The sequence below is a fragment of the Musca autumnalis genome, unplaced genomic scaffold (genome assembly GCF_047663935.1).
Source record: "Musca autumnalis isolate F117 unplaced genomic scaffold, ASM4766393v1 scaffold_2, whole genome shotgun sequence".
NCBI lineage: Eukaryota > Metazoa > Arthropoda > Insecta > Diptera > Muscidae > Musca > Musca autumnalis.
In genome coordinates, this window is record NW_027411755.1 from 252,411,832 (window position 1) to 252,428,738 (window position 16,907).

Here is a 16,907-nt window from a genome sequence, read left to right on the forward strand (position 1 = left end):
AACTCGCCCAATGTAACTTGAGACATACCTTCTATAAATTAACCTTGAATGTGTGTATGTGTTAGGAAATCAGAGTTGTATTTGGAGACAAATTGTCTGGTGTAAACGCCTAGTAATATTTTTTAATTTCTTCATTTTGACGTTATACGTTGGTAGAGCGCATCGATGCGCCTTACGCTGTCATTTAAGCGCAATTTTCTGTGAAAAGAAAGCTGTCAATGCTGTAGATTACAACTCTGTGTCTCGACTTCCTTCTTTTTCACGAAACCTTTTACCGAGGTTGGACGTCTGCTTGCGCTCCGCAAATTTTTAATAGAAAATGTCTGAGACTTTGCAATTACGTGGTACCCTTTTGGGTCACAATGGATGGGTAACCCAAATTGCCACCAACCCCAAGGATCCCGATACCATCATCTCGGCTTCTCGTGGTAAGTATACAAGTGGTCGTCATTAACTAATATACCGAAAAAGTTGGGTTATACTGTTTTGATTATCCATAATTATCTGTGCAATCCTTCAACGAAATTGAATTAATTATGTTTATTTTCATTTATAGACAAGACCTTGATTGTCTGGAAGTTGACCCGTGATGAAGACACCAACTACGGTTTCCCCCAAAAGCGTTTGTATGGTCACTCTCACTTCATCAGTGACGTCGTTTTGTCTTCCGATGGTAACTACGCTTTGTCCGGTTCCTGGGATAAGACTTTGCGCTTGTGGGATTTGGCCGCTGGCAAGACCACTCGTCGTTTCGAAGATCACACCAAGGTGGGGAAACTTTGTTTCATATGCATTTGAATTTTGATAAAAAGCTAGGGAATATAGGGCCTAGTTTGAGTTTGAATGATAAAAAAATGGAATTGGTGCCTGGTAGCCTAGTGGTTAGGTTAGCTAGTGTGTTTTATTTAAAAAAATAATGGCACCATTCCAAAAATGTGTCGCCCATGCGGGGCAGAATTTCTGGTTGAGAATAAAAAGAGAAGAATGGTCGTCTCTACACGTCTCTGCATAACCATCACTCTCTGCACGTAAAGCCATGTACTGAGAGCGATAATTTAACGTAAGTGCAAAGAAAAAGTCTTTAAAAATTGTTTTGGTTTATTATGAAATGGTTTTTATTTTTTATCAAAATTGTTTTGTGGATTAATTATTGCTGGCGGAAAACTAATTGCTTGTTTTTATAATTTTACAGGATGTTTTGTCTGTTGCTTTCTCTGCTGACAACCGTCAAATCGTTTCTGGCTCCCGTGACAAGACCATCAAGTTGTGGAACACCTTGGCTGAATGCAAATTCACCATCCAAGAAGATGGTCACACCGATTGGGTATCTTGCGTCCGTTTCTCCCCCAACCACTCCAACCCCATCATTGTTTCCTGCGGTTGGGATCGTACCGTCAAGGTCTGGAACTTGGCTAACTGCAAGTTGAAGAACAACCACCACGGTCACAACGGTTACTTGAACACCGTCACTGTTTCTCCTGATGGTTCCCTCTGCACCTCTGGTGGTAAGGACTCCAAGGCTCTCTTGTGGGATTTGAATGACGGCAAGAACTTGTACACCTTGGAACACAACGACATCATCAATGCCTTGTGCTTCTCCCCCAACCGTTACTGGTTGTGCGTTGCCTATGGTCCTTCCATCAAGATCTGGGATTTGGCCTGCAAGAAGACCGTCGAAGAACTCCGCCCTGAAGTTGTTTCCAGCGGTTCCAAGGCCGATCCACCCCAATGTTTGTCTTTGGCCTGGTCCACTGATGGTCAAACCTTGTTCGCTGGTTACTCCGACAACACCATCCGTGTATGGCAAGTCTCTGTCTCTGCTCATTAAGAAGCTATTTGCACTAAATGCATTTCTCTCGTATACACATTTTTATATTCTCAACAAGAAAAGGAAGAAGAAAAGGAGAATGAAGAGCAGCAGCATAGAAATGAAGATGAGTTTTTACATTACAACAAAAGTGTATATTATTATTTTCTTGAGCGCTGATTTGTTTATTATATAAACAAATAAATAACAAGCAAAAAATGTAAATTATCGTTTATTATTTACCAACTTGTGATGATAGAGTAGTTTGCTATTTAGAAAAATGAATATCAAACAAGTATTTACTGTAATTTGTAGTTTATAAGTTATTTAATAAAATATTTAGGTATTTTTTATAAGGAAAATATGTGTGTGGTATTGTGTGCCTTTTCACAATTCAAGTTAAAGGATAATTGAATAGTTTTTAGCCAAGATCAAGTTGTATTTGGGAATTTTCAACGGGGCGATCGCAGCTTTGTTTCCTTGCACGGATTTTGGTTTTCAGTTTTCAAAACTGCGAAATTTTGAATCCCACGGCAGCGGGTTCTTTCGTACCGGATTGACCCGGAACCATACAGCCCTATTCTGAACATTCCCATGGGAACTGTTTTCCATGGGAGCGAAATTTCCCATTCCCACGTTTTCCATATTCTCAACGACGTGGGAACAGCAAATGATGGGAGCTGTAATTTCGAAATTCGAAATCAGTTACACCAAATTATTATAGCATACTTTTGGGGGCTGTAATTTTGTTTTGTAATACAAAATGCCTATTTACATTGAATTCGCGGTTTTTGAATTAGATTAGCAAAAGCACAACTCACTTAATTCAACAACCGTGCATTAATTTATGGATTTTTTAAGTGAATGGAGTCAACGATGTGTGATGTTGTTCTAATAAGCACATTTTCTTCAGAATTTGCGAATTGGTGTAAGCATTTTTTTAATTAGTAGGCAAACATAAGTTTTGTGTATAAAGTAATGGAACTTTTTAAGTTTGCAACGAATTTAAAAATTGTATGTTGATTCGGAATAATTTTAGTTAGGGGTTTAACGCGTATATCGCTAGTTTTACTTATTCCTAATGATCGCTGGAACTCGTATTTTGCATATTTTTAAAAAAATTCAAAAAGAAAAATTCGGATATTTTTCTCGATTATTACATATTTCAGAAAACGTATTTAAAAATAAATAAATAAAATACGTTTTTGATTGAATCTAAAACTAAAACACATGCCCTTGCAAAATTTCATGCTTCTTCGTTCAAAAATAACGATCCTATTCACGAAAAGGCATTTCGGAAAATGGAATAGCATTGCAATAATTTGGCATATATGTATGTACGTCTGTGTGATCGTTGTCGTGTCGTTGAGGAGATTAACACGTTTTCAATAGAACGTTAGTCGTCTGATTTAAAAAACCCGAAGATTATTTTACGAAAATGAATAAAAGTTGTAAAGATTGTATATATTATGGTTATTTTCCAATATATTTTAATAATTATTGCCAAAAATTCTTTTGAAATTGATTTGTTTTTACTTGCTGTGCTGCGTTAACAGAATCAACCATGACTCTTTTTCTCGTATTTCAATACATATGGTCTGTTCCAGAACTGTAAAAATCTACTAATTTTTAATACTTTTTTTTTGTTTTGTTCGATAACATAAAGGAAAATTTTTTATCGGTGTAAAACATGTTAGATTCTTGCAGGTTTTCGTATATGCAAAATCCGAAGTCTACTAATGACATGCATACTAATGTATGCTTTTATTAAGCAAACACATGGCGATTATAAATATTTGCAATAATTTTGTCGTGTAGGTGTCTTAAAATATGAAATTTCATAAAAATATGAAATTTCTTGAAAATTTTTTTCAAACTCCCACACTGTTTGCTGGGGAGATTTTTCCCACAAAAAGACACAAAATTCTCCCACAATTCAAGATAGAGAATGTCAGCCCTATTCTGAACGCATGGGAGTTGGGAATTTTTTCCCATTCCCACATTTTTGTATTCTGAATAAAATTTTGTGGGAGTTTTTTTCCCATCTCCCCTCATTCTGAATGAAGTTCGAATTGGGAATTTGTTCCCATGGGAAAAAAGTATACATTCTCTATCTTGAATTGTGGGAGAATTTTGTGTCTTTTTGTGGGAAAAATCTCCCCAGCAAACAGTGTGGGAGTTTGAAAAAAATTTTCAAGAAATTTCATATTTTTATGAAATTTCATATTTTAAGACATCTACACGACAAAATTATTGCAAATATTTATAATCGTCATGTGTTTGCTTAATAAAAGCATACAAAATGTACTGTAAAATATGTCATTAGTAGACTTCGGATTTTGCATATTCTTATATGATACAAAAACCTGCAAGAATCTAACATGTTTTACACCGATAAAAAAATGTTCCTTTATGTTATCGAACAAAACAAAAAAAGTAGTAAAAATTAGTAGATTTTTGCAGTTCTGGAACAGACCATATGTATTAAAACACGAGAAAAAGTCATGGTTGATCATCAAATCAATTTCAAAAGAATTTTTGGCAATAATTATTAAAATATATTGGAAAATAACCATAATATATACAATCTTTACAACTTTTATTCATTTTCGTAATATAACCTTCGGGTTTTTTTAAATCAGACGACTAACGTTCTATTGAAAACGTGTTAGTCTCCTCAACGATCACACAAACGTACATACATATATGCCAAATTATTGCAATGCTATTCCATTTTCCGAAATGCCTTTTCTTGAATAGGATCGTTATTTTTGAACGTAGAAGCTTGAAATTTTGCAAGGGCATGTGTTTTAGTTTTAGATTCAACCAAAAACGTATTTTATTTATTTATTTATTTTTTTGAGATACGTTTTCTGAAATATGTTAAAATCGAGAAAAATATCCGAATTTTTCTCTTTGAATTTTTTTTTTAAATATGCAAAATACGAGTTCTAGCGATCATTAGGAATAAGTAAAACCAGCGATATACGCGTTAAACCCCTAACTAAAATTATTCCGAATCAACATACAATTTTTAAATTCGTTGCAAACTTAAAAAGTTCCTATTACTTTATACACAAAACTTATGTTTGCCTACTAATTAAAAAATGCTTACACCAATTCGCAAATTCTGAAGAAAATGTGCTTATTAGAACAACACCACACATCGTTGACTCCATTCACTTAAAAAATCCATAAATCAATGCACAGGGTTGTTGAATTAAGTGAGTTGTGCTTTGCTAATCTAATTCAAAAACCGCGAATTCAATGCAAATAGGCATTTTGTATTACAAAACAAAATTACATCCCCCAAAGTATGCTATAATAATTTGGTTTAATTGATTTCGAATTTCGAAATTCCAGCTCCCATCATTTGCTGTTCCCACGTCGTTGAGAATATGGAAAACGTGGGAATGGGAAATTTCGCTCCCATGGGAAACAGTTCCCATGGGAATGTTCAGAATAGGGCTGTGTATACTTTTTTCCCATGGGAACAAATTCCCAATTCGAACTTCATTCAGAATGAGGGGAGATGGGAAATGGGAAAAAAAACTCCCACAAAATTTTATTCAGAATACGAAAATGTGGGAATGGGAAAAAAATTCCCAACTCCCATGCGTTCAGAATAGGGCTGATAGTGTTTCGGCCAGCGGCTGCCAAACCAGCATTAAACCTATTAAATGTTGCTACAACAACAATGAAATTTTCAAAATTTTTAATCAAAGAATTGTTATTTAAAATGTGGCCCTTGAATTAATTTTTGAACATATTCTTTTTCGGCATAAGTTGAATATACGGACTGGATTCGCATCGATGATAAAAAATTTCGATTTAAAGGAAGATTTTGTTCGCGTTAGCCGAGATTCCTGTCCATAGGAGAAAGTCTTAAATCCCCGGCCGAAGGCCGGCTATATATGAAACAATTTCGAATTAAACTAAACTTATCGTCAAAACCAAGGGAATTTTTGAACTTTCAGAGCCTATATCTCGGGAAGTATGGACTTCCTACCTGTGATAAAAATTTCAGATCGATCCGAATCCAGTCCAAACATTCATCCTGGTCCTCTTTTTCTTTGGCGGAAACAATTACAATTACCCTTAAACTAAAGCTTCTTTTAGACTTTGGCGAAAAATATGGAATTTTAAGCTATTAGTAGAAGGAAGATGAGACTGTAAGAATTTCCGACGTTTAATCAATACTTGCTCCCCAATTCTCGGAGGAGCAAGATGAGTATAGTGACTGCATTTTTTCACAGAGATTTTTCAATATTAAATTGACATCGACGGGTTCTATTAGCAGCTGTGTTTCTTTAAATAATGCAATTTTGACAAATTTTGTAACAAAGGCCGACTTCCGTATTGTCAGTACTTTGTATTCGTGCATGAAACTAGGGGTTCTTAAATCGCGTTCCATACTAGAATAATTTTATAAAATTACAGTAGTGGGGAAATCGATGTAAGAACCCCTAGTTTCATGCACGAATACAAAGCAACTGACAATACGGAAGTCGGCCAAATCTAGTTTCAGGCCCCTAGCGTATACTTTTGATAGGTTAACCCTAAGTTTTTTGAAACCAATACTTCCCCAGTTAAGGGTCTCCAAAGTTGCGGAAGCTCCCTTTCATTATTTCGAAAGCAAACCTATCTCAGCCATAATGGACTTACTTCCGATAAAAAATACACTGTCGTAATATGAAGCGCGAGGAGCTCCTGCAGTAGAAATTTCAAATAGATCATAGACATGACCCTAAACTGCATAACAATTTTGATTGGTAGGTTCCCGAAGGAGTGGACCGATATAGTCCATATTCAAGTGTGAAAAAATATGATATGCAACGGTTGGGCAAAAGCTAATCACTTCTTCGTGCCCATCAGGCACTTTAGTTGGCCGTTGTGGGGTTTAGAGCTCTTGGACCATTGTGTCAGGATGAATGGACTTGCCCATTGAGAACATCGGGGTGATTTTGAGTGTAAACTCCCCGTCAGTTTTATATTTCTGTCCTTTCAACTTAAGGAAAAAGTGATAAAACTTACGTGGAGTTGATATTCATATATCGCTGTAAACAAGGCCACAAGATGTAGTTTCGGTAACAATTTGCACACGATCAACGAACAGCGAAAATTTTGAACTTTTGTGATTGAGTTACCGATGATGTTTCCAATAAAGACCTTCGTGTAACTTGATGTACGTTTGGAATAAATTTTATGATTTGCAATGTTTCGGCCAAATCGGATAGGCTGACTTCCGTATTGTCAATTGCTTTACAAATGACAAATAATATACAATGTATTATGTTTCTTATCGTCCATGTACTTAACAACTACGAAGCTACATGTTTCTCATCATCAAAAACAGGTATTCTTAACGCAGATAAAAAGGAAACAAGTATCACTTTGTTTTCTGATGCATTCGCATGTGCATTCTTGTGTACAATGCATGAGTGAAATATTTTAACTAAGTTTACAAAACACAAAGCAACTAACGATGCGGAAGTCAGCCATACTCAATTCGTAAGTTCATCAGTCATTTGAGTTGGCGCCGGCAAGGTTCTTTAGAGCTTATGGGACATTGTCTCAGGAAGTATGAACTTCCCCTTGAAAAAAATTGAACCGTCGTAAAAGGGGCCGCGAGTACAACTTGCTGCAAACATGTTCATGACTATCCGTAAAGTGTTTCTAAACTGCTGTGCAAAGTTTGGACTAAATCGAGTTCTTCTTTGAACTTTTGTGGGGGAGGTACCTAAAGTAGTGGGACGATATGACCCATCCATGACCATAACTAAGATTGTACTAAATATTAGAGGACCAAATTTTGCACCCAAACGGTTTATTATCCATTCGAGAGTTATCTTGCGCTCCAGCCTGCCGAACAGACAGATGGACATGCTAAATCGACTCCAAATTGTCTGAAACGGATTTCGTCCAAACATACTTGGGTTTTAAAACCATTATTTTGATAAGTACATTTTCATGAAGGTATAAAAAGTATCGGAAAGGTTAAGACCTCTTTCGGAAGGGGAGTCCTATGAAAAGCGAGATATAATATTATGGACACCATACAGCCAGTGTCTTTTGTTCATCAGACTAGGACAACCAACGGCAGAGAAGATGCTCGGTCGTTTCAGTCTCATCCTCGTCTTCGCAGATCTAATACGACAAAAACCGGTAAAATTTGCATAATTTCGGTAATTAGCGAAATTTGTATGTAAGTCAGCAAACAAAATAAAGCTGTCGTAAAGTCCTACCGACAATTTGATAAATTCACAGATTTTTGTCGGCAACAAAAAATGAGTTACAGAATTCCACTACTGATCTCTGACACTCCTTTATTTTGTAAAAATATGGAATTAAGTTTTTTTTGGGTTAGCAGCAGTTCTTGGAGTGCAGTTTTGGGGCTTAACTTTTATTTTAAAGTGAAGAAGCCCGTTGTGTTTTGTGTGTAGAGGCGCAACTTAAAACGCATTTTTCTCGAAATGGCATTTTTGAAATAGGTGCCAACGATAGCTCGAAAACGAATGGACTGATCTTCATATATTTTTGTGGGCGTTTTAAGAACCTAATAATCTTGTCTTCAAGCGAAACAGAATTTTAAAGAATCTTAAAAAAATGTTTACTGCCAAAATCAAAATTTCGATTTTATCGAAAATAATTGTCCATGAGTCCAACAATTGGGCAAACAATTTTTAAAAAATCTGTCTCTCTCCAAGCAAAAAGGTTGCCTCCAAAGATTCAGTTAAATCATATGTGCAAGTGATTTGGAATGACATCAAATTAAGCCTCTTCACTCATGATTTATTCAAGAGCGTGACTACCGAAAAAATTTTTTATCTTCGGAAAAATTCGGTAGTTGTTTGTAGGTATCTACAAATTGTTGGGATATCTAATGGGTATTTTACACGATATGTTATTTACATATGGGCTGCCACTTTTTATATACAAAATGTATTTGCAAAGTGGCAACACATATGTAAAATAACATATCGTGTAAAGTACCCATAAGCAACTGCTTGTAAAATGTATCGAACAAAGTGCCTTTTCACGACTCCCTTGAACTGCATCCGGATGCAATTTAAATATGAGAAATGGATGTCATTCGTTGGATCGCATCCGAATGCGATTAAAATGTAGGGAATGGAGTGCCTTTTTTATGACTCGGTTTGAACTGCATCAAAACATGCCGCGAAAGAACTAGTTTACATTGCACTACCAATTTATGTTGCTGGGCTGGTAATCACTTATCCATAAAAGTGACCTTTATTTCATTACCTTTGAATTATTTCACCAATAAATTGTAAAAAAACAAGACATTAACATTTTATATTATTAATAATAAATAATCAATATTTTAATAGTATATTTTCGTTTGTTGGTTGGTTTGTTTGATTTACTTGATTGAATTTGTTGTTTTGTGTATTTTTAAATAAAAACACAACACAAAAAAAAAAATTAAATAAAAATTTCACTTAAAAATGAAGAAGCAAACATAATTGTACATTTTAATTATAGTTGAATAAATTATAAACAAACTAAAATTTAAAATTCTTTAAAGAAAAGTGCGGACGCAACTTAATTAAAAAGGAAAGGAATAAATCAATATAAATAATAGATCAATTACGAATCACTCTCGCCATTAATCAAAAAAGAAAAATAAAACAAAAAAAGAAGAAACAAAATTATAATAAATTAGAAAAAAACTTAACATGAGAAGATTTGGGACAAACCGAAGATTGTTCCAATAATAATAAGGCGGGTGTTTCTTTTTTCTTTGTGTTTCGAGACGTATACATAAACGGTACACCTTAGAGTTAAATGTGTGAGAGAAAGAAAGAGCGGTGGCGTGTAGTATTCCAGAAAAGAATTGTTCTTTTTTAATCAAAAAAACAGAACAAAATAAAATGCTCAGCGTTTACAAAACTTATTTCGGTAATTATATCTGTTTTTTTTTCTTCTTTTGTTCTTTGGGCACTTTTATCAATCAATTCTTGATTTATTTGTCGTTTGTTGGTTTTTTTATATACATAATAAGAAAAGAAAACGTATAAAGCTAACTAGCTGTCTGTGTCCATGGACTCCTCTTTTTTTCTTCTTTCTTTTTTCTAAAGTATGTCGTCAACAACAAAAACAACAACTATGACTATTTTGCACGACCACTATTTGAACGATTTAAATTGGTGTTGCCAATAAGTGATGCTGCTGTTTTTGAGGGATCACTTAGATGTTTATTTACTGGTTGGCTCACTGGGACCGTTGTCGCAGCATTATTTGATGAAGATGCTGCAGCATTGTTTTGTGTTGCAAACGCTGATGATGACGACGAGGACGATGAACCAATGCGATACATGCCATTCTTAAAGATTATCACTAGCACAGTAATATTGTCAACCGAGCCACGATTATAGGATTGCATAGCCAAGGATTTTGCTCCAAAATCTGGTTCGTGTAGGTGCTCCTTAATATAGGAGCATGCCTCCTCATTGGTAAATGTGTCCCATAAGCCATCGGATGCCAGAATAAGAAATGAGGGTCTATGAAAAGAAAATAGGGATATTATTAATAAGTTCCATGTTGAGATACTGGCTTGTGATTTTTGGGAGGCTGGTACTTACTTATGATCATTAAGGTCGAAAGTTAAAATATCTGGATTAGCTATGACTAGATTTTTGTCTTTTAAGGGATAATCACCCAAGGCCCGAGATGTTGCCAAAATGCCAGCTACACGCCACACTCCTCTGAAGGCTATAAATCCACCAGCATCGTGAATGCGTTTTCGTTCTCTTACCTAGAAATGAAATTAAGCACAAATTAGTTGGGGTATTATAGGACAGTATCAAAAAAGTTGGAGGACCAATATTTTGAAATTATATATGGGAGTACTCTGTCTACAAAGCTTGGTAGACAATTGTGGTCTCAGACAGAGCTGACTTAATACATCACAAGGAAAGAATGGTTATATCTCTACCTACTAGGCAATGAAATTTAGGTCATCAATTACATTGCTCCAATGTGGGTGTCTATGCGAACTGATACGAATCTTTAAAGGATGTGTGTTAAACGCTACCAATCTCCAGAGGCAGACGATTATTCCGTCAGTCAAACAACTAAAGGTTTTGCTGATGTAGCAGTTCTGCTGGCATTCGATATGCCTTTCTGATGGTAGATCCTGGACATAGGGAAATTTGTAAAGATTAGAGATGTCACGATACAGACATTTATTATGTCGTATTACAGGACAATCTGACAACTTAAGTTCCGACTATCGTACCCAAAAACAACTAAAAAAGTATCATCAGTCGCCTTTGCCGACAGAGGTATACCCTCACGCTGCGACATTACGAAAAGAACCAAACCCAGTATGGGTTGTTTTTCCAAAAAATTACTGTTGTAATGAGTACTGCAAGAACTATCCGAAATAAAGTTTAAAATTTATCCGCGGCCTCAACCTGTTCAATATAGTGGTAGGGTAATTATCTTCGTCAGTATGGACTTACACCAGATAAAAATTATACTGTCGAAATATGAGCCGCGAGGACTACTTGCTGTAAAAATTTCAAAAAGATCCTAGACATGTCCAGTTGACATGGCACAGTTGTGAACAATTTTGAAATTTTGTGTGTGAGGTACACGAAGGAGTGGATCACTATATACCATATTTGAACAAGATATAAGTGTGAAAGGAATATTTCGATGTGCAAATGTTGGACCATTGTTAATTGCTTCTGTCAATAGCTATCGTGTTCATTAGACACTTTAGTTGGTGAGCGACTTTTTTTCGAGCTGTTGGACCATTATGTCAGGTAGCATTTTTATCGGAGAGGTATCAGTTTTTATCGGAGAAGTACTCGAAGGAGTGAACCGACCAGTCCCGGACTGGTGGCCTCCTCCATTTATGCCAGCGGAACAAACATACAAGACATGACCACAAACAATTAACATGCTGTCCTCACGGACTGCACAATGGGCCCACAGGGACCGCGGCAACGGACAAAACAGTAGACGAAGCCATCCTCACGACATCCACACAAGGACCCGACGCCGTACCACACCAACTCCACCAACTCTCCTCCTCCAACACCACACGCCCAAATTGTAGAGATGACTATGTGGAGGAATTACCTTCACTAAGTCTAGTCCTTCTCCTAACAAACACTTCACGTGCAAACCTACTTAAACAACTAAAAGTCCGCCTGTCTTCAAGTGCCCTACTGAAATCCCACCCCGCCCCTCCATACGTGACACATATTGACTAATGGGCCGATTCCGTACAGCGAGGCGAGTCGTGTCGCGTTGTCAAATGCAATTTTTCGATTCCGTATGGCAATATCGCCTGACGTCGTCAAATTTTGTCGCCGAAATGTTCATTTTCCGGCGACAACAAATTAGCTGTCGCCGTACATTTTTACTAACGAATAAAAATAAAATAAAAATAACTTGTTATCGACGATTATTTTCTATCGCTGTACGTAGTGCATTTTTTAAATTTTGTCACAGAGACGATAGACGACGCGACATGACTCGCCTCGCTGTACGGAATCGGCCCATAAATCTCTAATGTCATCATAGTACCGGCATTCCGTCAGTATATGCCATGCCGCCAGTAATCAGTCATCCCACATGCTCCGTCAGTAAGAATCCCAGACTCACGCTAAAGCCGAAGTCTGGGCGGTCGAGTACGAACGTAGCGTCACGAATAAATTCGTACGTCACCCTCCCTTTGTGACTGTCCGTCCACCTAGTCCGCCACCTAACAGCAACACGCTCCCGAAGTATTGCACTGCGCCGTCTAACATCCCCATCCACCAGATCAGAACGCCCGATCCAATCATCCTCAGACAGTTGCAAGCCACGCTTCAGCTTGTACAGAACAGTCCTACATCTCGCTTCCAGGACAAACGGCAGGGCGCCAAGTAGCACCTGCATTGCGTCCGTAGACACAGTGCGATACACTGACAGACATGCTAACATGACCACTCGTTGACACGACAAGAGCTTCCTACGCCCAACAGCAGATTCTGCTGCGGCACACCATACAGGTGCACCATATGTTGTACAGGCAACAAAGAGTCCACAAAATATGGTGCGCACGGAACGTCGTCTGCCCAAACACCAGTCGGTCCGCAAGACCCTTCTAAATGATCAAAGTGCGGCAGGAAATTCATTCTCTCGGCCATCGTTATCCCAAGGTACTTGACATACCGTTTGCCGTGGTCACCAAATCGAACGTGGGGAGGTCGACTGTGCGCTAATCTACCTTTCAACAGCATTATCTCAGTCTTCTTCTTAGACACCTCAACACCCACTCGGTCACTCCAGACCCCCACGATGCCCATGGCGTTCCTTCGACACGAGTCTCACCTTCGATCATGATGAGATCATCAGCATACGCACAGATCTTGAAAGTGGTCGATAACTCCCGCAGCAGAGAATCCATCATGAGGTTCCAAATAAATGGACCACAGATAGACCCCTGAGGGCAGCCTCGCTCCACATCTGTCCATACCGTCTCCCACGACACAAACCCTTCGTCCATTGAAATAACTTGACCAGAGAGCAAACTCCCGACACCTGATCTCAGACAGCTTAGCGAGCACGCTATCCCACGAAAGGAAGTCAAATGCACCCTTAAAGTCAACAAATATGCCCAAGACATATTTGGCAATTGACCCGCTCAGACTGTTCTGCACATGCATCCACGCGTCCACCGTACCTCTACCCTCGACAAAGCCGAACTGATGCGGTGAAGGAATCACGCCGCGGCACTCCCCAAGCCTTGCCACCATAATCCTCTCCAGCAACTTTTCCAAGCACTGGGAGAAGGCTTATGCCCCGATACGAGCGAGGATTGCTCCTTACACGATCAGGCGACTTAAGGGCCCTGGTTAATGCAACCACCAAGAACGGACTCAATATACTCAGGCATGACCTTCCAGATGGCTTTATACATCCTTCCGGTCATACCGTCGATACCTGGCGATTTTCTACTTCTAATCTGGCAGATACTGTTCGCAACTTCATTACGCTCCAAGTCCGGTGAATGAGTCTCCGACCTTGGGAAGAAAGACCCCAGCAAAATCCCTACGTTTCCCGCCCACCCCGAGGCTGTCGACGTGGAGGCATGACGCAACGCCTGTAGGTCAACCTGACGCTTAGACCCACCGTGTCGGCACACACGGTATACCTTTCCCCAGGGATCATCCTTGTTGTCCTGTATAAATGTCCTCCAATCGTCTTCTTTACTCCTAGATAGCTCGTCCTTGTACGTCCAAAGAGCAGCAAGGAACTCAGCTTTACGCTGAGCCAGATCTTCCGCTTTGGTTCGTCTTGCCCTTTGGAAACGCTTCCTCAGGCGCGTAACTCCCCTCCGCATCAGACCCAGCTCACGGGTCCACCATTTGACCTTACTTGGCTTCACCTGACGGCGTCTGCCAAGGAGTACGTCATTGCCGCTTCTCATCCACTCATTCAACTTGCTGACCCGGTCGTCTAACGTCAGTGCCCTGAAGTCCGCTAATGGCATAGCTGACTTTCTGACACAGTTCGCATAATGGTCCCAGTTCACGCCTCGTTCCATCCAACCCCGGAAACGCTCAGTCGCCAGCGTCCGTCCCCGTGGCGTGACCATAATTTCACTAATACCCAATCTTCACTAATCTGCCAACTAAACTGGTAAGCCGCCATTGCTGCCCATTTGCAACCGTCACGTCAATGTCGCTTACACCGGATGGACCATCGAAGGTATACAGATCCGAGGGCTCATTTAAAACCACCATGCCCCTCGCTATCACCCATTCACTTAGCAACTCTCCTCTTGTGCGATTCTGATGGCCAGATGTATGACTGGTCATCTTCGAGAACAACAAAGACCCGCAAGGACCCGCATACCCCCGGTAATCCTCTCACACAGCCATCTCTACTATAAGGTTCCTGTAACAGAGCTACCGAAGCACCAAGTGTTAACATCGCCTGTCCCAGCTACTGCGTCACACTCGCCGACCGCTGACAGTTGTATTGGAATATTTTGTAAAATTAATTACCTGTTGGGGTTTATGATCAAATGACAATGGTATGGCTACACCTCTGGCATTACACATAACACCACGAGAATCACCAACATTGGCCACAATTAAACGGCTGCCATGAATGATGGCTATTAAAGCTGTGGTACCGGCAATATTTGTCTGAAAATTCAAAACATACACCATTTTAACGCATTCTTTTTAAACATATTCAAACTATTCCTTTACTTACCGTCTTCTTAGCAGCCTCCACCAATTTATGATCGGCTGCCAAAACTTCATCTGTTATTAATTTACCAAAATTGATTTTGCCATTTTCCACATAACAGCTGGCATCAAATTGTTGTGGTGGACCAGCAGCATCTTCACCTAAATTCGAGTCTTTGTTATTGTTGTTGAAAAAGCTATTCTTAGGATTGTTGCCAACACCACGCAACAGAGAATTCAATTGCATTGTGAAGACATCGGATGAGTCTTTCTTATCGCCACCGCTCGTTGTTTTGCGAGAAGTGCAGTCATCATTTACACTGGAATGAAAAAAGGGAGGAAAGGGAAGAATTATTTATAAATTCAATTTTTGTAGAAATTATTTGAATATTTTCACATGATAATCAGTGTTTAATTGTCGTGGAAATGAAACAAGGAGGCTACGTCATAATGTTTGAATTGTGTCGCCCAAGCATTTTCCTTTGTTAATAGCACTCATTATTCGTGTGAACTTTAATAGAACGTAATTCGATTTAAAATTCTCAGATTACAAATTGTGTTGTAATAAGCCAATTTACTGATTAGAATATTGGCGTATTAAATGATATTGTTGGAATGTAAATTTCGCCTAAGATTGATAATATACACGCATCTCGAACCCATGCTAAATTCCAACAAATAGGGAAACTTTGATAAAACGAAACTTTTTTATATGAAAAATATTTTTTTCATAGATTTAAAAAAAAAAAAAAAAATTTTTTTGAGGACTTTTAGACCAACAAGCTTGGTTTTTTAAGAATATTTACTCCGAGGACCTTTAGACTAAATGCGTGGATTTTAAGAAATATTTATTCCCATAACCTTCCTTAAAATATTTTCTTAGAGGACCTTCAGACGAAGAAGCGTGGATTTAAAAAAACAATCGATGACCTTTAGACCAAGAAGCGTGGATTTTTAAAAATATTTTTTTCGAGGACATTTAGACCAAGAAGCTTGGATTTTTAAAAATATTTTTTTCGAGGACATTTAGACCAAGAAGCGTGGATTTTTAAAAATATTTTTTTCGAGGACCTTTACAGCAAGAAGCGTGGATTTTTAAAAATATTTTTTTTCGAGAACCTTTACAGCAAAAAGCGTGGATTTTTAAAAATATTTTTGTCGAGAACCTTTACAGCAAAAAGCGTGGATTTTTAAAAATATTTTTTTCGATGACATTTAGATCAAAAAGCGTGGATTTTTAAAAATATCTTTTTCGAGGACATTTAGACCAAGAAGCGTGGATTTTTAAAAATATTTTTTTCGAGGACATTTAGACCAAGAAGCGTGGATTTTTAAAAATATTTTTTTCGAGGACATTTAGACCAAAAAGCGTGGATTTTTAAAAATATCTTTTTCGAGGACATTTAGACCAAGAAGCGTGGATTTTTAAAAATATTTTTTTCGAGGACATTTAGACAAAATAGCGTGGATTTTTAAAAATATTTTTTTCGAGGACATTTAGACCAAGAAGCGTGGATTTTTAAAAATATTTTTTTCGAGGACATTTAGACCAAGAAGCGTGGATTTTTAAAAATATTTTTTTCGAGGACATTTAGACCAAGAAGCGTGGATTTTTAAAAATATTTTTTTCGAGGACATTTAGACCAAGAAGCGTGGATTTTTAAAAATATTTTTTTCGAGGACATTTAGACCAAGAAGCGTGGATTTTTAAAAATATTTTTTTCGAGGACATTTAGACCAAGAAGCGTGGATTTTTAAAAATATTTTTTTCGAGGACATTTAGACCAAGAAGCGTGGATTTTTAAAAATATTTTTTTCGAGGACATTTAGACCAAGAAGCGTGGATTTTTAAAAATATTTTTTTCGAGGACATTTAGACC

The 16,907-nt window shown here is 37.9% G+C and overlaps 2 protein-coding genes across 15 annotated transcripts in view; one reads left to right on the forward strand and one right to left on the reverse strand.

The window, feature by feature from the left end:
• The first annotated feature begins 205 nt into the window (after positions 1-205).
• Positions 206-2,032, forward strand: Rack1 (Receptor of activated protein kinase C 1). 2 transcript variants are annotated; one of them, XM_073971341.1, is made up of 3 exons: positions 206-428; positions 557-768; positions 1,193-2,032. In XM_073971341.1, the coding sequence occupies exons 1-3, from the start codon at positions 320-322 to the stop codon at positions 1,826-1,828; spliced, it is 957 nt and encodes a 318-aa protein (XP_073827442.1). In that variant the 5' UTR covers positions 206-319; the 3' UTR covers positions 1,829-2,032. The 2 variants fall into 2 exon arrangements, 1 of the variants encoding a protein (XP_073827442.1); XR_012410645.1 differs by having other exon boundaries at positions 208-428; positions 557-1,060.
• Positions 2,033-9,120: 7,088 nt separating this feature from the next.
• LOC141395466 (protein phosphatase 1L) overlaps positions 9,121-16,907 on the reverse strand; it is a 76,836-nt gene continuing 69,049 nt past the window's right edge. For all 13 annotated transcript variants that reach the window (XM_073971355.1, XM_073971343.1, XM_073971344.1 and 10 more), the window contains 4 exons: positions 15,053-15,347; positions 14,839-14,982; positions 10,414-10,586; positions 9,121-10,332 (listed from right to left, as the gene is read on the reverse strand). In XM_073971355.1, coding sequence (XP_073827456.1) covers positions 9,942-10,332; positions 10,414-10,586; positions 14,839-14,982; positions 15,053-15,347 — 1,003 coding nt within the window. In that variant the 3' untranslated portion in view covers positions 9,121-9,941. The remainder of the gene's footprint in view (positions 10,333-10,413; positions 10,587-14,838; positions 14,983-15,052; positions 15,348-16,907) is intronic.